At 45.5% G+C, this 17,828-nt stretch overlaps 1 protein-coding gene across 6 annotated transcripts in view; it reads right to left on the bottom strand.

The window, feature by feature from the left end:
• Positions 1 to 1,712: 1,712 nt before the first annotated feature.
• The window catches only part of nbr1b (NBR1 autophagy cargo receptor b), a 148,930-nt gene continuing 132,814 nt past the window's right edge, over positions 1,713 to 17,828 (bottom strand). For 5 of the 6 annotated variants that reach the window (XM_079642017.1, XM_079642018.1, XM_079642019.1 and 2 more), the window contains 2 exons: positions 10,382 to 10,475; positions 1,713 to 9,330 (listed from right to left, as the gene is read on the bottom strand). In XM_079642017.1, coding sequence (XP_079498143.1) covers positions 9,157 to 9,330; positions 10,382 to 10,475 — 268 coding nt within the window. In that variant the 3' untranslated portion in view covers positions 1,713 to 9,156. The remainder of the gene's footprint in view (positions 9,331 to 10,381; positions 10,476 to 17,828) is intronic. The other variant, XM_079642021.1, reaches the window with a different exon arrangement.

Raw genomic sequence — 17,828 nt, 5'->3', positions numbered from 1 at the left:
TGATAACTCAAATAAAACTCCAAACATCTTTCATTGTGTTACTTTTTTGTAAAGCTCTTTTAGTTTTAGACCTGATGTTTATAAGCTTCTTAGTTTTTGCAACAGTCTGTAAGTATACACAACTTTATAATAAAATGCACACATTTACCTTTTTCTAGACTAAACACAGGTATGATCCTAGTTAAAACATATGAGGTTATCTTGAGGTTGTTAACATCGCAGTTTATTAGTGGATGTTTGCTGGAACTACTTGTTAACAGCTTGTTTCCTGACGGACACACACAGCGTGACTCCGGTCAGGTAGAGACCGGTCTCAAGTCAGCACCGATGCAGACTCGCTGTTTGAGGGCTTGATAGCCCACTCCCCTCCACACCGCTCCACACTCGTTGGTTTGGAAAAGCCCTCAACATGGCGGACCCTCCGCGTGAACGCGCAAACGGAGAGGTAGGGTGTAGGGGTAGGGTGTAGGGGTAGGGTGTAGGGGTAGGGTGTAGGGGGCGGTTTGGGAATGGGCCTAAAGTACCGCAGTCTCTTCTCCTAAATCCTTTTGAATTCTCCTATCCACTATCCCTTAACCCCATGACGTTTCACTCAGAGGTCAAGGAATAAACGAAAGGGTTAGAACTTAGGAGCTGATTTTTTGACTATTCGACTGCAGCCACAGTCTATGGTCAAGAAGCATCAGATCAGTGCATGCACTGCATCGTCAAATCAGGGAGCGATACACAGTATGGGAGCGGGGCGAGTGTCTGAGGATTTCATCGGAGGATGGTCTGCTGGTTCCTCGATTATCGCTCCTCCATTATCGCTCCTCGATCCTCGATCCTCCGGTAGAAATGAGGGCCATGGGACACTACTGAAGATGCCGCAGACAAATCAAATTCCGGTGATAGTGAGGAAATGAAAATAACTGACTTGAGATGCAGCCACAGTAGTTAGATCAAGTCTCTTGGTGTTTATCAAGGTGTGACACTTCCTGTCACACCTTTCAAAGTAAAACTCTTTGGCATCACTTAGTCTCTAAATAAGGCTGGTTCATCAAGTGTATTCAATATGTTTGTGTAGTTACCATCTGAGTTAACCCTGAAATGTTGAGTTTCCCAAAGAAATATATAGTATTGGTCCCCAGCAAATAGAAACTGCAGGATGCTAATTTGCATATGTTGGGCAATTTGCACAATTAGCATAAATTGTGTTAATTAAAATGAATGGGATTAAAGCCTATGTGAACAATATTAAAAATAAAATGACTTGGCCGATTTGGACACATTTGGAGTGGTTTTGGGGGTAATTGAGGATGCTGAGTTTCAGAATAAAAAATGGCAGTTTTAACCAGAAAGTGACTTTATTTTACTCCCGGTGGGGCTAATTTTTACTACCATGTCATGATCATTGGATATAGAAAGCACAAGCTGACAATTATTACCTCTATTGTGGACAATGCGTTTTTTTTTTTAAATGTTGAAAATATCATTAAAAAGTCATAGTACAATATTTCCAAAAATACGGAAAAGTTCAAGTATATAATGTTGAAAAAAATCTTAATATAGTACGTCAAACACATCCTGACAAAACCCATATTAAAATGTGTTAAAAGATATATAAAAAGTAATAGTTGTAGTTTTGTACAGTATGTTAAGGCACACATGCTTCCCTTTAGCAGACTAATGTCTAAAAATGTCTAAACAGGTACAGGAAACAGTCATACTGCATCAGTGTAATGACTTTAATTGGAGACATATTGACTTGTACATGTTCATAAAGTGCAACACAGAAAAAAAATGAAAAAATGATCCAGTTTTAGCCTCCATAAATACTTGACATGTATTCATACCCCAATATGAAAATACTTCCCTTGCCCATCGCTTATGGAACACATACACATTAATTTAAAGCAAAATGACTTAAAGTACATCATAAGAATCTCTTCACTTTTATCCAGTGCACATTTCAACCGCGTTCACCCTGCAGGAGTTTGGATCAGACACGTGCAACAAAGTTTCATTAATACCCACTTCATGTCTTTTAAAGGGACTGTGGTCAGAGTCAGTTCAGTGAATAAATGATGCATTATGAACAAGAAACTCTGGAATAAGTTGAAGTTTACCCCAGGAAAACTCAGGGGCACCTCCAAAACAAAAAATAACCCCTCCATGTTTCACAAGGAATTTCCAAATATCTCTCACCAAGACATATTTAAATAGGGTTATGTGGTCATTTCTTTATGCACAATGTATCATTCTTTTGGTAGCAACTCAATGTCCAGGAACGCAAACTAGCCTATTTCCTTAAATGTTGAACTATTCCTTTTAACTTTCTTGTGTTTATGGATCACTAAAGACAGTGACTTTTATAGGACAAAAACTTAAAAGCTGAATTATCATATCAAGTTTTTTTAAACCACTGATTTACATTATATATAACATATGAACAAAATTATAATCCTACAAGCTTTTTATTAAAGGATGTCTTCAACTCCAACCCCAAATCTTCTCCAATCAACTTGTTAACATTTTTACAAAAGGAAACACTAACACACACATACGGCAGAAATCCAATCACCATGTAATAAGCCTTAAATACAACATCATCACCAAACAGTCTTCAGGCATTCCAAGCAAAAGCACCCTAAACAATTTGAAACTAAAGATTCAGCTGATAGTCATAGCTTCCAACTAGGCTTGGGCGGTATGACGGTATTACGGTATTTCGAAATACCGTCGGTATGATTTTCAATACCGTGACGTCACAGACTGTGCGCCAAATCACAGATGTGTTTCATTCTATTACACTGACACGGAGTTTTGACAGGGACGACATTGGTTGTAATGCACAGCACGCGCCAGCAGAGGGCAGGGGAGAGCAGTCCGTCTTTCCCGCTCTCAGAGCTCAGCACAGAGCTGAGCTGAGCAAGATGGCGGCAGCATTTGCCGGCCCCGAACTCGGACAACTAGTAAAAAAGAAAAATGCCTCTGCGCCTGTTTGGGACTATTTTGGGTTTACTCGTCGCCAGTGACTTCATCCAGCACAACGAGAGACAGAGGCACTTCTTTGGGAATGTTTAAGATGGGGTGAGTGAGTGTTGACATTTTTTAATCCTATCCAACTGGTTGATGGTTTTGTAGTCGAGGTCGGACGGTTTTAAAAACGAAAGCATTTACGTGCTAAACATTCACGCGAGTAATCCAATGAATCAAATGGAAATAAGGTTTTTAACACATGCACGGAATAATATTGCCAAACTAGTTAGTGAATATAGCAAACTTTATTCTATAAGTCAAGTATTTACTCCCGGAAAATGTCTATATATGATGATATATTGTTAACTTAGCTCACTATGGAAACAACGTCGGACATCTACAAACGCGTCCTGTATCCGATCTCAAAATGTCCCATTTGCACAGTGTGTCATGTATGCAGCCCTTATTTTGCACTTGCGCGCACGTCGCGGCACTTTGCGAGCGTCTACCGGCTCGGGCTGCATTTTACACCGAACATATAATATACCGTTCGAAACATCTATTTGCCGCCGAACGCCACCTCACTCAAGTCGACCCAAGTCATACCATCAGTGGCGGCTGGTGGAAAATATTTTTGGTGGGGCTGTTGATATAGTGAGAAATGACCCCTTAAATTGGGACTGATACCGTGATATACCGTATACCACGGTATGATGTCAGCAAGGTATGACGGTATGAAAACAATGATACCGCCCATGCCTACTTCCAACTACAGACTTCTGTACATATTCTTACATTTGTGAAGGGAAAAAAACACGTTTTCACGTTTTTACACTGATTCCAGTTTAAGTTTGGAGAGCTGTAATGTACACATCCTTTAGGTTTAGGATATCAGCCTGGACACCGTTCCATTTTGAAGAAAGAAGCTCAATGATAAGAACACAGTGCGGAGGGGATTCCACCCGACGTAGCTAACCCCAATCTGACTGATCAGGTGAGATCTGCGTCACATATGTTCAGTCATTTTGGAGCTGATTCATATCTATAAATATATACATTCAAAACATTAGACGTTACGCATATTTTAACAGTTATTTTATGTTCCTCAAGTTTTAAAACCATTTTTTTAACTGGACAAACAATTTGTGGACAGTGAAGATTTATTCTGCTCTCGACAACTAGTAAAATTCTCTCTTACCGTACCTAAAGAAAGAGCTAAAATAAATCATTGGTGAATCCCATATGTCAATGGGCTCTGAAAAAATAAGAACAAATTGTGTAATTGTGTTTATTTGTAACTTCCTGCATGATGCCCTTCAGACAAATAGTTTATTTGAAGAATAAGACCTTCAGTCTGGGATCCTTAGCCAGCTAACACGTCCAGGGAATGTGTGTGAAAGGCAAACTTTATTTAAAAAGACTGTTTACTGAACGGTATCTGTGTCCCGTAGCTTTTAAGTGCAAACACCAAATCCAGAGTCTAAAGGGGGATGTTCTTCCAATACGCTTCAGTAGATCATGCACAGTACAGTGAGATAAAATCAATAAATGAATGACAATAATGCAGCCGTACGCAAACATTTCCCAAATTGGGATCAATAAAGTACCTATCTATCTATCTATCTATCTATCTATCTATCTATCTATCTATCTATCTATCTATCTATCTATCTATCTATCTATCTATCTATCTATCTATCTATCTATCTATACTCTTAGAGATTTGCACCTTAGTGGGCACATGTATTCACTTAATACCAAGCACATAAAAAACCTGCTCTTTACCAACAGGACTGATAGGTAGGTGGCTCCAGTGCTCCAGACTAAATGTAATTCTATATCACAATCTGGACATCTGGGCCCAGGAGTTCAACACTTTTAATCCCTATCTGATCAAATCAGATTTGGATTTTGGGTAGTTAAAAACCAAAAAACAGGATTAGGATCTCTTTGATATCCGATCAGATCAGGAAATCCAATCCAAGCTTTAATCTGGATCGAATCTTCAAAACGAGTAGTTCAAACCGACAACACAGGATTGGGATCAGTTTGATCCCAAAAAACTGGATTATCCTGATCCCACCAGAGGGGTGGATTTCCAGTGGATTACCAGATCAAAATGTACTGTGCAATTTATTTTAAAATATATTTAAATTTAAATAAGATGGCAAAGTTTGTTGACTGAAATAATACACCATTTTTAGCCTTCATGGGAAAGACATTTTATTTTTCCATTTTTGCTCACGTTTGTGGTGGCCTATTTTATTTTCAACCAAATGTTGATGACATAAATGTTTATGCTCATAAAAGTATCACAACAAAGATTGTCAATCACAAATGTAATTTAGTAAAAATATCTTCAACAAAAAAAAAGTCCATCTGTCATCACCTTTCAAATTTAAAAATATAATTAGACATTATAGATGTCTCTGCAATGTGGTCTCTTGTCTTCCTTGTATTATTTTTCATATCCACTAGATGGCGATCGGTAGGATTAAAGCACTGATATTCAGGATCTAGTAATCTTGAAAAGTCGTAATCTGGATCAGGGTGATCCTATCCTGAATTGCTTTGAACTACAGGGAAAAAATCTGGCCGACTTGTCTGATCCTGGATCACAAAAAATGGGATTTCAAAATCTGATCGGATCTGATTGAGATTAAAGGTTTTGAACTCCTGGGCCCTGGGGATTTCTAATAACACTTTTGGAAAATTGTTTGACAAATTGTCTAAAGCTAAAATGCTTTTGGCTTGTCTAGTGACACCCTTATACATGATGCATATGTTCCCAAACCCTGATTGTACTTAGTAAATCTTCAAGAGTTTACATGAAGTAATACCCAGGCCTAAAGCTGAAAACGATAACGGGTCCCAAGGTGGATAGATCTGCAAACGGAACGCTCTGGGGGGTCAAACGGCTCCGTGTACTCGCCTCTATACGATAATTTTCTGATAACGATTAAATAGCCCCGCCTCCCTCTCCCCACCTCTCCCTCTCCCCACGTCTCCTGCTCAGAGATCAGCTGCTGGGCTGTCAGAAGAGGGGGAGGAAAAGAGAGGCTCCTTTTATTATTCTTATATTATTATACAGAGTCGTTATCATTTTTTTATAAAGCTCAATAAATAACAAAGAAGACCTTTGACCGGCACTTTTCTAATTTTGTAAGGAAGATTTAAACTTTAACGGACATGTTGACCGGCGGAAAAAAATGTAAACGGAAACTCTGCCGCACGGTTCCCTCGTCCCTTGGAAGAGGCGAAGAGGTGGGTGTTTTTCATCTGCTGGTGGACTACCGGAGAGATATACAGCAGGAGAACACGCCGTCCACCGCGGAGAATAAACAGAAGGGCAACCATGGCAACCATGCTCCGGGGTCTTCTTCGCTGCTTTTGGTGTATTTTGTGGCGACAGCAGCGCCACTTACAGGCCTGGCATATGTACTACGGCGTTTCCAGCATTTCCAGCGGTCTCGTGTGAACGGACACGTTAAATGAATCGAATGCGTGTGAACGGAATACGTTTTTGAAAACGCATACGGTGCGTAAACGCAAACGTTCCCGTGTAAATGGGGTCTAAATCCAAATAGACCAATTGGTCTAAATCAGGGATGGGCAACTTGGATGGAGCGGTTCATTGCTGGTGTGAACGCACTCCGCACCAAAACATAGGAAGCGTTGTATTTACGTGTCACAAGAACGCGGATTTCCTCTTTAGCGAAAGAGTCTTTCAAGACATCCGCGGTTGTTTAGTTAAAGAGTGAAGCAGAATTAAGTGTTGAACAGTGTCGTGTAAAGTAAAAATGCTCCGTCAGCTACATACAATTAAGAACACCTGTCGTCGGTGAAACGCCCCTCCTTACTGCAGAACGTCTCTCATTATATGTGTTTAACAGACGTTGTCTGATTATATAATCATATGCGCGGGCCACTAGTGTCTGTTGATCTCCAGATTAACAGCAGCATGAGAATAACCTGCAGAAAGTGCCGATGCTCCATAGCGGAGGCTCCGGTAGAAATTGCCGGGATTTCCGTTTTTACCCCCTTAATGTCTGACCAATGGTTGAACAGCATTTCCGTGCACATGACTTGTGTTTAAAGTTTATATGAAAAGTGAACACAATACACACAAACGTGTCACAGATTATTTTGCGAACAAAATCATGTACGCGTTTATTAACGCGTTAACTTGAAAGCCCTACCAGAAACACATAAAAAATATAATAAAATGTGGAGACTTTGGGATATTTATCTCCCATTCTTTTACTTTTCGGGCATATTACAGACCAAACATGTCGTTGATGTCACTGTTTACCAAACTACCACTTTTTCTCAAAAATGCATAAAATGATGCAATATATGTTAAACACATGGTTTATACATGTAATTACTGGGGTTCCATTTCGTCTGATTACCTAATTTGGGCGTGCACATTTGCCGCGCGCAAACTTACCCCTTTTGGATTTGGAAAGGTTGGCATGTACGCAGCTCGCGACGTAACTAGGAGTCTAGTGGACGTATCAGTACTACAAGTAAAACATTACAAAATACATTTTTTTTTAAATTTATTACGTTGTTTATAAATTAATCAGAGGGCCGCATTAAGAGGAGATGGGGGGCCCCCGGGCCGCCATTTGCCAATCCCTGGTCTAAATGGACCAATCCGCGGAGCTCCGCACACACACACACGCACACACACTCACTCAGCCTTATCTTTTCTCTGCTCAGACCCCACACAACAACCAGGAAACAACAACAGTAATCCAGCTCACACTGTCCGCTCCTCGAGCCCCAATGAGCGGAGCAGCGAGCCCTGCAACGTCCCGCAAACACGGCGCCCAGAACCCACGCAGCATTCTCATCTGTTTGTCATTACTGGTGTCATTTTCTGGTTGCTAACAAATGCCATTTAAAACATAAACACTGATGTTCAGCTGTAACGGTGGTTGACTAATCACAACAGAGTGGGCGAGCTGACCAATCAGAGCACAGTGGGCTCATAGGGAGGGGGGGGGCAGGAGCTCCAACAAGGTGTGTAGGACAGAGTGAATACACATACTATACAGAGATGCTGTATGAGAAACCAATTTGATTTTGGAACATTGAACAATGTAAATCTATTCTAGTAGACCTCAACAATGGAATTGGCCAAGTGGGACCTTTAAGTATTAAATGGCCACAACCCTATATTAAGCAACGTGGACCTAGTGTTGTGTTGCCCGGAACCAGGTTATTTATTTAATTAACTCTATGGCAGATAAGGTCCATTTTATCCTTGGAAAATATACATTGGTGACTCTGGATTTTGCACAATGTAAACAAATACATGTGACATAAAGACGATGTTGAATGTTGGCAAAAAAGCAACTTATCCGACCTGTTAGCATTTTAGAGAAGGTACCCAACACAGGAGCCACCATGTTGACACAGCACATTGTTAAAGGAAGTGCTCTGAGCTGTTTGGTGCACAGAAAAAGCTTGAATGACTTCAATGTGGATATTCAGTCAGTGACCATCATGTGACTACTGGTACCAAAGGAACCGTGCTGCGAACATCCATACCAAGGGTTATCTCTCTGATTTGTACTTCATCAATGTCCCAGGTAAAAGGGCAAAGCAGGAATATGCTATGTGTAGCATTTTAATTAACAATTTCTGAATATTTACCACTAAATTGCATCTTAGATTTAATCAAATCTGTTACAATACTTTACAGCATGGGGTTGAAACTGTTTCGTATTTGAACCTGTTAGCATATTGTGTCACATTAAAGTACATATTTTCAGCTCCTGAAGGCTTTTACCAACTTTTTAGTTCTGGTTGCTTTTCAAAACAAATAGACGAATGGTTTTGTTGCAGGCCGCAGTGAGGCTCATGGGAAAGGTGGGCTTGATTTTAAGAAATACTAAATGCTACACAGAGCTCCTTTGAAACTGGAAAAATCTTTTATCTCTAAAACTCCAGTGCGAAGCAGCCTAAGATAAACATATCTCCACAGAAAGTGTTTGATGCCCTACGATATCCCAGAGAGTTTGCTGGAATGTCTCCAACTGGACCAATCAGAAGAGAGATGTGTAGAAAGAGGAAGGCAAATAGGGAGATGAGCAGAAATAAATCCTCTCCTCCAGTCTTTCCTCTAATCTCTCTTCATCCATCATTTCTGGTGTCATCTCCTCTCCTCTTCCTCTCTCTCTCCTGTCAGTAGCGTGTAGAGTACCAGTCATTGTCAGTCATCTGCACCAGCTCGTTCACCACGTCCAGCAGGACAAAGTTGTATTTCTTTAACAGCCGCTGGTTCAGTGGCCTGTCCCCGAAACCCATCTCCACCAGCACGGCCATCATGGTTTCCTGGGTGTTCGCATCCACAGGAGGCTGCAGAGAAACAAGAGGCAGTCGTCCATGAATGCTTCAACTGGTTGTATGAAACCAAATCTCCCATAAATGTACGAAGAAAAAAAGGAACCATCCAAGCTTTGGGTTTTTTACACATGTTGATGCCGAATGTTCCAACTATGTGGCTCTACCTTAAACTCTTATAAACCAAAAATATTGAATATTATATCAAAGAAATCCTGCTTTTCACAAGCATATCCACAGTGATGTGTTGTATTATGCCACTGTCTGAACGGCTGTACTGTTTAAAATTAAGTTTAGGCTAACATTAGTTGCTCAGTAATGCTCTATTTTTCTATTGTCGTGTTAATACTACACCAGTACCCAGCCACTAATTTTAAAGACAGATGTTGTGTCTCAAATCGCAGACTTCTGTAATTACTGGAGAGAATGTGTAGGATGGAAAAACGCACTGTGTACTCATAACACATCTTAGCTACGTAGCCGAAGTAGCGTGTTCAGTTGCTGTTGCTATGGAAATCACAGAACAATATAAATATAAGTTATACATGTGTTTTTATTTACTGTTTAAGTAATTTAGCAGCTACACGTGTTTTGAAGAAGCCACTTTTAATTGTTTTGGGTAATTGAGCGGTTTGTAGTGATTTGTCACCGCTAACGTTGCTAACTAGCTAGCTAGCTCGTCATTGCTAGATTGTCAATTCCTGTGATGGCACAGCAGCCGATTGAAACAACACTACAGGATCACTAGCACTGCAACAGTGTATGACATACAGTGGGAATTATCTGAATTGAGACAGCAAGAATTATATCTGCTAAAGTGCCCCTAAAATAAATGAGAGTGTCTCTCTGCAGCCAATGTTGTCTAATGTGATGTGCATTGGTTATCAATAATTTACAGAAACAGGAAATTAAAAAAAAGTTTTCAAAAAGTACCGGATTGGCCTTTGTAGTGGCAGATATCTGATACTGAAGGACTTGGATAGGGATCATGACCACTCCTTGTTTAGCACTTTAGGGACTTCTCAACAACATGAGGTATGACATAAGATGCCTGGTGTAATCTGACCTGTGTGGGGCCTTGTCCAGTGAACAGAGCTTTGTAGGCAGAGGCAGCGACGGACAGCGCTCCCTTCACCAGGCCGCTGGTGATGCCTGGGTGCCTGAGAGGGGACAATGAAGAGTGACTCCCTTCTGACAGCCAAGCAACAACTTCAACCAGCCTTCTTACAGAAAACAATGATGTATTTAACTAGAAAAGCAGCTATCGTGACTGGAAAGGCCTTACGGCCCGTCCACACACAGGCATGAAAAAAATCTTTCAAAGCTTCGCCCATTCACTTGAATGGGGTGACATAGAAGTTTTTTAATCTTCGCCGAACTGCATTGTGGGGAGCGGAGCATGGCTTTGCAAGCATCGTGAGCATCAAAAGTTGAGCAATGTTCAACTTTTGATGCTCCCAATGCTTTTGAAGCTGGCATCAGCCAATCAAATCCCGTTTATGCAAACCCTGCCACTACAAGCGCTAGCCAATTAAACCGCGTGCAAGCTGGGAGAGCCAGACCGCAGTTCATTTCCTCATATTCCAAACGAGAAATTACGGTAGCAAATCACCCGGTTCTTTACGACCAGAACTATTTACCGGGATACAAACCGGAGGAACCAGGCATGGAGGGAGATGGCAGAAACAGTGGGTGAAACTGTTAGGTTTTTGCCTGTTTGGGGAGTTTATATCCAGTTTACTTCGTTTTAACATTGCTATTGCTTTGTATGTCGGGGGCGGGAGATTCATGTGATTGCTTGTTGGTGGCGTTGCTCGCAAAAAATCGCCAAGCTTCAGACACGCCCAGCATCAAGATCTTTCAAGATTTTTTTCATGCCTGTGTGTGACGCCCCTTTTTCCACTGAAACGAGCTCCGTTCTATTTCCCTGTTGGGGCTGGTTTGGATCGCAGTTGGTTCAACATGCAGAACACGTAAAGAGCAACTTGCAGGTTAGAGACACCAGTGAATACATTTGTAGGAAAATGATGAATGAATACCCTAGATTTTCAAAAAGATATACAGAAATATACACTACAGTGACATATGGAGTCGTTTTAGTAAGACATTTTCACTACCGCATAAAAAAGCCTCCGCACGTGACCCCCCGCGTGTGACATAACGTGGGGGAGAGCGGCCGGTCTAACATATGAATAAACATGGATCAAAATGCTAGTTTTGACACAGAAGAGGTTGAAAATATATATTCAAATGCATATGATTATAATTATGAGCCTGCTATGCGTCCAAGAGACAAGGAGCAGCCAAGGATTAGAAAAAATAACGGCCATAGGAGAGAAATGGAGCTTTGGTGTGTGGAGAACCAGTGGAGAACAGAGCAGTCTTGGTGAGTGACCGGCGTGAGCTACATTTAATGTTAGCTAACGAAAGTCACATCACAACATTGTAAAGTTAGCAATCATATGTCAGGCTATAACTAAAGTAGTATTGCTAATATAGTAACGTTACTGGCAGGACTGTTGATACTGATCCATAACAGAAACTAATGCGCAAATCAGCCGTATCTCGCGTTACCTAATGCAACTCCACACTACGCTGCTGTGTACCGGAGGGGAGACGCGAGATACAGCTGATACTTGACGATCTGGCGGAGAAAGGTTGTGGAGCCTCCGTTGATATGCCGTTGTAAATGGCTTGATGGAAAGCAGGTGTGTAGTCGGGGAGGGTGCACAGCTGATTGCAGCAGGTGAGTGGAGGTTGAGCCGGAAGCCAGGAGTGACAGCCACCACGCCCACACAAACAACACAGACAGGGGGAAACAAACAAACACAAAGGAGACGGCTGGAGCAGTACAGCCACCACAGCGTTACCTCATGCAACTCCACACTACGTCTTACGGTGCCGTGTAGAGAGAGCAGCGAAGGGGGGGAGAGAGATGTAATACGGTTTCCTGATAAAGCTGTGGAGAGTATTTGCTACAGGGAGGTGGATGCACAACGCACCCTGGAACGAACACTAGCTCCGGTCCTTTTCCCGTGAGGGAAACTGTGGACTCGATGTCCTGACAGGCCGGAGTTTGTGCAACCTGCACAACCTGCACAAACTCCAGATGGTGAAATGCAATGTAAAATTACCGAAAAAATACCAGCTCACTAAATCACAACCGCTCAAACCAACTACAAACTACTACCGCGGATTGGACAGAGAACGAGTCAGAGAAAGTTGCTCCCCCATGTGACGTAATGTGACGCGTTTGACGTATGAGTTTTTTTAGAAGCAGAGCTCAAAATTTTCCTCTGAATTCCTGCCCTTATGTCTTGTAAAACATATCAAATCCTGCATTAACATTTTTAATTGTAATTTTCAGGCAAGGTTAAGCATAAATGTAGTAAAAAAAAAGTTGCTCTTTAAGAACCAGTTTGCTTTTGCACCATCCAGAGCCAAGAGGAGCCACGTCATGATGTCACTGCTTATGTGGCTGCAATGCCCACAGGAGTTTCTGTCACAAGAACAATGATGGTGGACTCTTTTTGGACTGGGCTCATGTTGCTCTTTGACCTACAAAACCAGATTTAATCGCAAGCACAACGTTGGGTTACGTATTATAACCCTTGTTATATTAGCATGGTCGGAGCCCTCTACTAGACTCTATGGGTACTACCTTACCCTGCGAGCATTCTCCCACTGAGACTTCTATAGACGTAGCCGGCCTTGGGCCGGCCTACCTGAATGCGCGCACATCGCACCGTATAAAAGGAGGCCTCGCCTCCTGACTATCATCCTACACCTCTCTTCAGCGAGCGGAATAGGACAGACAGTGCCCTGAGTAGAGGGCTCCGCCTGTGCTAATATCACAAGGGTTACAATACGTAACCCAACGTTATATCTCTCACAGGCTCCGCCCTCTACTGGGCTCTATGGGTACAGTGGGTTCCACCCTACTGCCCCTGATCAGCTTTTCTGGTCTTCTCGGCAGGAGGAGAGCAGCCCTCCAGCCCTGTAAGGGCCCAGCACGCCCCTCGCTCATCCCGGGACCCTCAGAGGGCCCGGGAAAGGCGAAGGCGCATCACGTCTGGGAAGGGGGTCAGATGCCAACTGACCCACAACCCCCCCCACAAATCCTGTGTTGCCCCAGCAAGCACAGATGAGGAGAAAGAGCCAGACATGTCCAAGAGATAAAACCTTATGAATGGGCCTGGCGTCGACCAAGACGCCGCTGTGCATATATCCTCCACACTCACACCGTTGAAAAAGGCTGTCGACACAGCCACAGCCCGTGTGGAGTGCGCACGAGCCCCCCGTGGGGCAGGCTCTCCCTGCCTGTCTGTAGGCATGTGCAATGCACTCGCAGAGCCAGCCTGCCAGGCGTTTCTTGGACAGAACTTTCCCCATCACCCCGCCACCGAAGCACACGAACAGCTGTTCGGTGCGTCTAAGTGCAGCCGTGCGCTCCACATAACATGCAAGCGCATGCACCGGGCAGAGGAGGTGCAGTTTAGCTTCCCTGTTCCCACCATGGGGGGGAAGACTAAAACCCCCTAACTGAATAGCCCTCGACCTGAACGTACTCCTTAGGCTCTTGGGCACAAAGGAGGGGTTCGGTCTGAGTGTCGCGCCAATCCGGTCACCCCGAATTAGTAAACAGCTCGGGGGCACCGACAGAGAGGTTAACTCGGACACTTTCTTTGGCTGACGTTAAGGCAAGAAGCAAAGCTGTCTTCCATGACAGTGCTTTCAGGGAGGAGAGCTCCAGAGGCTCAAATGGTTCTGAGACCGGAGCTCCGATCACTAGGGGCAGGTCCCACTGCGGGGTGGAGGCGTGCATTACTGGGTGCAGCCTCCTGACCCCCTGTAAAAACAGTGACATCAGTGATTGACTAAAGGCTGACCTGCCGCCAAATCCCTCATGGCAGGACGAGATGGCTGCTGCATACACTTTCACTGTTGAATGCGTAAGCCCTCTGTCCACCAGTAACTGTAAGAAGGAAAAAATAGAGCCTAACTCACAAGATAGGGGCTCTATTCTCCTCACCCCATCGCTGGAATCCTAGCCACCTCGGCCTGTGGTGGATCCAGCTCTAGCTGCCTGGATAGACTGAATAACACTGTCAGACAATCCACCCTGTCTCAGCCTGTCCTTCTCAGGAGCCAAGCCTGGAGAGGTTGCCCGAGAGTGGGTAACGCCACGATTGCACCTTCCTCTTGAGACATCGCCCCCCAGAACTGGGGAACCGCCCAGGGCTGGCCCACCTTCATCTGTGTCATCTCTGTGTACCACGGCGCCCCGACGTGGTCCGGAGCCACTAGGATGACTGACAGACGTTCTCGCCTCACTCTCCCCAGGAGGGGTAGAATGAGACGCATCGGTGGAACGGCGTATAGCAGCTTCCTTGGTCATGGCTCGTGTGCAAACGTGTCCACCCCCAAGGGCGGGTCGTCGCCCAGGGCCATGGAGAACCACAGGGCACAGTGGCTATTGTGCCGGCTGGCGAACATATTCCCTTTCGCTCTCCCGAACTGGGCCCAGATCTGCTTCACCACCTCCGGGTGAAGCGTCCATTCGCCTGGCAGGGGGCCGCCCCTCGACATGAGGTCGGCCACCCTGTTCTCCAGTCCCGGGATATGGAGGGCTCTCAGGGATAACTCCACCTCTGAAGCCCATAACCACAGCCTCTCCACTGTGGTCAACAAGGTGATGGAGCGGACTCCGCCCTGCCTGTTGATATAAGCCACTGTAGTGTTGTTGTCGCTCCTGACCATTACATGTCTCCCTTGAATTAGGGGCATGAAATGCTGGAGGACTAACACTACCGCCTGTAGCTCTAGGAGGTTGCTGTGTCGAGACTCTGTTAGAGCCCAGTGCCCACCTATAGCCCTCTTCAGGCAGGTCCCTCCCCATCCTCTTCTGGATGTGTCCGTGAACACTGTGATGTAGGTCATCCGTCCCAGTGGAGACCCCCTCCGGAGGTGAGCCGGGGACCTCCAAAACCGGAGGATGCCCTCCACTGAGGGGGGGATGGTCACTAGCCGCCGTTTGTGCCTCTTGGGATCCAAACGCAGGCTGGAGAACCAGCTCTGCAGGCGGCGCATATGCAGTAACCCCGGCGGGACCACAATGTGAGCAGCCGCCATGAGGCTCAAAGTCTGCATGACAGTTAAAGCTGTCACTGTCGCCCCCTGTCGCAGCCTGTGAACCGCCCGGAGAAGGGAAGTACTTCTGCTCTCTGACAGGGTGGCACGTAGCACGCCTGCATCGAGCACCACTCCCAACTACAACGCCTGTTGGTGAGGTATGGGGGTGCTCTTTTCTCAATTGATCGCAAAGCCTAATTTGGTTAGGTGAGTGATCAATTGTGCTGTGCAAAACATTGCCTGTTCCCGGGACCCAGCCATGACTATGAGGTCGTCTAGTAAAAGAAAACTCTCATGCCATGGGCGCTCAGCGGTTGAAGCGCTGTGGCCCCACACATTTGCTGAATGTGCATGGCGATAGGGAATAGCCGAACGGCAGCCTGGTGTACTCGTAGGCTATCCCCTGGAAGGCAAAACGCAGACACTTTCTGTGCTCTGGAGCCATTTCTACATGAAGTACGCGTCTTTCAGGACGATGGTGGTGAACCAATCGCCTGGCTGCAAAAGCCCCAGTAACTGTTTCATAGTTAAAATGCAGAATTTCCTGCAGGAAATGTGGCGATTCAGGGTGCGGAGATCTAGATTAGGTCTGATTTCCCCTGTCCTCCTGAGAACCAGGAAGTACATGGAATAAAGACCCTTTTCTCTGTGCTGAGGGTGCACAACAGACACAGCCTGTTTCTGCACCAGAGCCTGAATCTCTGCTGAGAGGAAACACATCTCCTCCTGGGAGGACAGATTTACCTCTCGCATGCCCATAAAAAGAGGTGGGTGTGGGACACCCACAAGACAGTGGTCCATGTGATACAGTGGTAAAGTGTATAGACATATGGCACAGTGGGACGCTGCAAAACGGGAGTGAATAGCCCCGTTTCAGCGTCCGGTCCCTCCACCTTGTTAGCACACAGCTGAGTTTCCATTCCCCAGAACATTGTGTTAATTGACAAGCCCTCAGCTGTGGGGCCGCAGCTATAAAGGTGTGATACTCTCTGGTGACCCGTTCTGCCGCAAAACTCCCCGCGAAGGGAAGATTTGCCCATGGAGGGTTGACACAGGAAGGGCTGATTATTTACTGAGGAGCCTGAACGTACCGCCGCGCGCTCTTGTGTGAGCGCGCGCTCCACCCTAATGCTGTTCTCACCACTACGGTAAACAGCATTAATCGGAGTCTTTATAGGCGTAGTGTGTTTTACTAAGGTCCCTGAACGCACCGCCACGCGCTCTTGTGTGAGTGCGGGCTCCGCCATAATGCAGCCTTTACCACTACGGTAAACTGCATTGGAGTCTTTGCTCTAGGCGTAGTGTGCTCTCTGACAGTAATACGCCGGCCATAATGTCCCTGTACCCACATAGCGCTCTCCTTTAGATAGCACTCCCTGCGGTTCATCCCTCTCATCTGCGCATGCCCACTAGCCACCTCCTTTACAGGAGCTACAGCTGGGGCAGCAAATGGGGAATTTGTACGGTTAGCCTGTACAAATTCAAAAGTGTAGCCTTGTGGAAACAAAAGACACTTAGATTTGGATACAGATCAACCTCATTCTTCGTAGAAAACGTAGTGATCTGTGCATTATACAGGGAGGAGGCGGGATTCGCCCCTTCGTCCCGGGCGGAGAGATTTTCTCCCCCCCGCCAGTCGCCGTAAAGACGGAAAGCCCGTCCCTGTGAGTGCCAGCACGCCGGTTCCACGGGGTGGGGTGGGCCGAAGGGTGGAGGGCGCCGCGGGCATGGGATCTCCGTAACAACATTAATCGGAGCTATTATACCAGGCAAGGTGTGTTTTCTGACAACAGCACGCCGGCAATAGTGTCTCTTGAACACACACAGTGCTTTGACAGCACTCGGTTTATTCCACTCACGTGCACACGCCCACCTGCTGGCTCCCTATACTGGGGTTTACAGCAGGGGCGGGGAGTGTAGGACAGTGTTTCTTCCTCCGGGGATGGGCAAGAAGCAGCCAAGCTGCGACTACTCCTCATCCCGTGAGCAAGGAGATCGATCCAAAGAGCCCTTCCGTAAACACGGGGGCTTCCAGGAGATCAACACGATCCTCTTTGGAAAGTGCCACGCGGCGTGACATCCCAGGGACATCACACGGCGGGCAGCGGCGGCGGCCTGTGATGAAGTAGGGTCGGCCCTATATCATGTGAAGCCACCGAGCACCGGTCCCGGGGGGCCTGGGGCGAGGCCCGTGGACCAAGCTACTTATTCAGCCTTGCGGCCCAATAATTGCTCTGACCTGGTGAGGCGGGGGCATCTCTAGCAATGAGTGAGTACCCCACACACCCGCCGCCATGATCATCATCCAGGGAGAGTACGGTCCTGGGCGGTGGACTTCCATGGACGCCAGACCCAGAAGGAATGGCGAACGTGAATGGCAC

The sequence above is a fragment of the Notothenia rossii genome, assembly GCF_949606895.1.
Source record: "Notothenia rossii genome assembly, chromosome: 8".
Lineage (NCBI taxonomy): Eukaryota > Metazoa > Chordata > Actinopteri > Perciformes > Nototheniidae > Notothenia > Notothenia rossii.
Note: the sequence above shows the minus strand (reverse complement) of the source record. Positions and strands in the feature narration are given on the sequence as shown.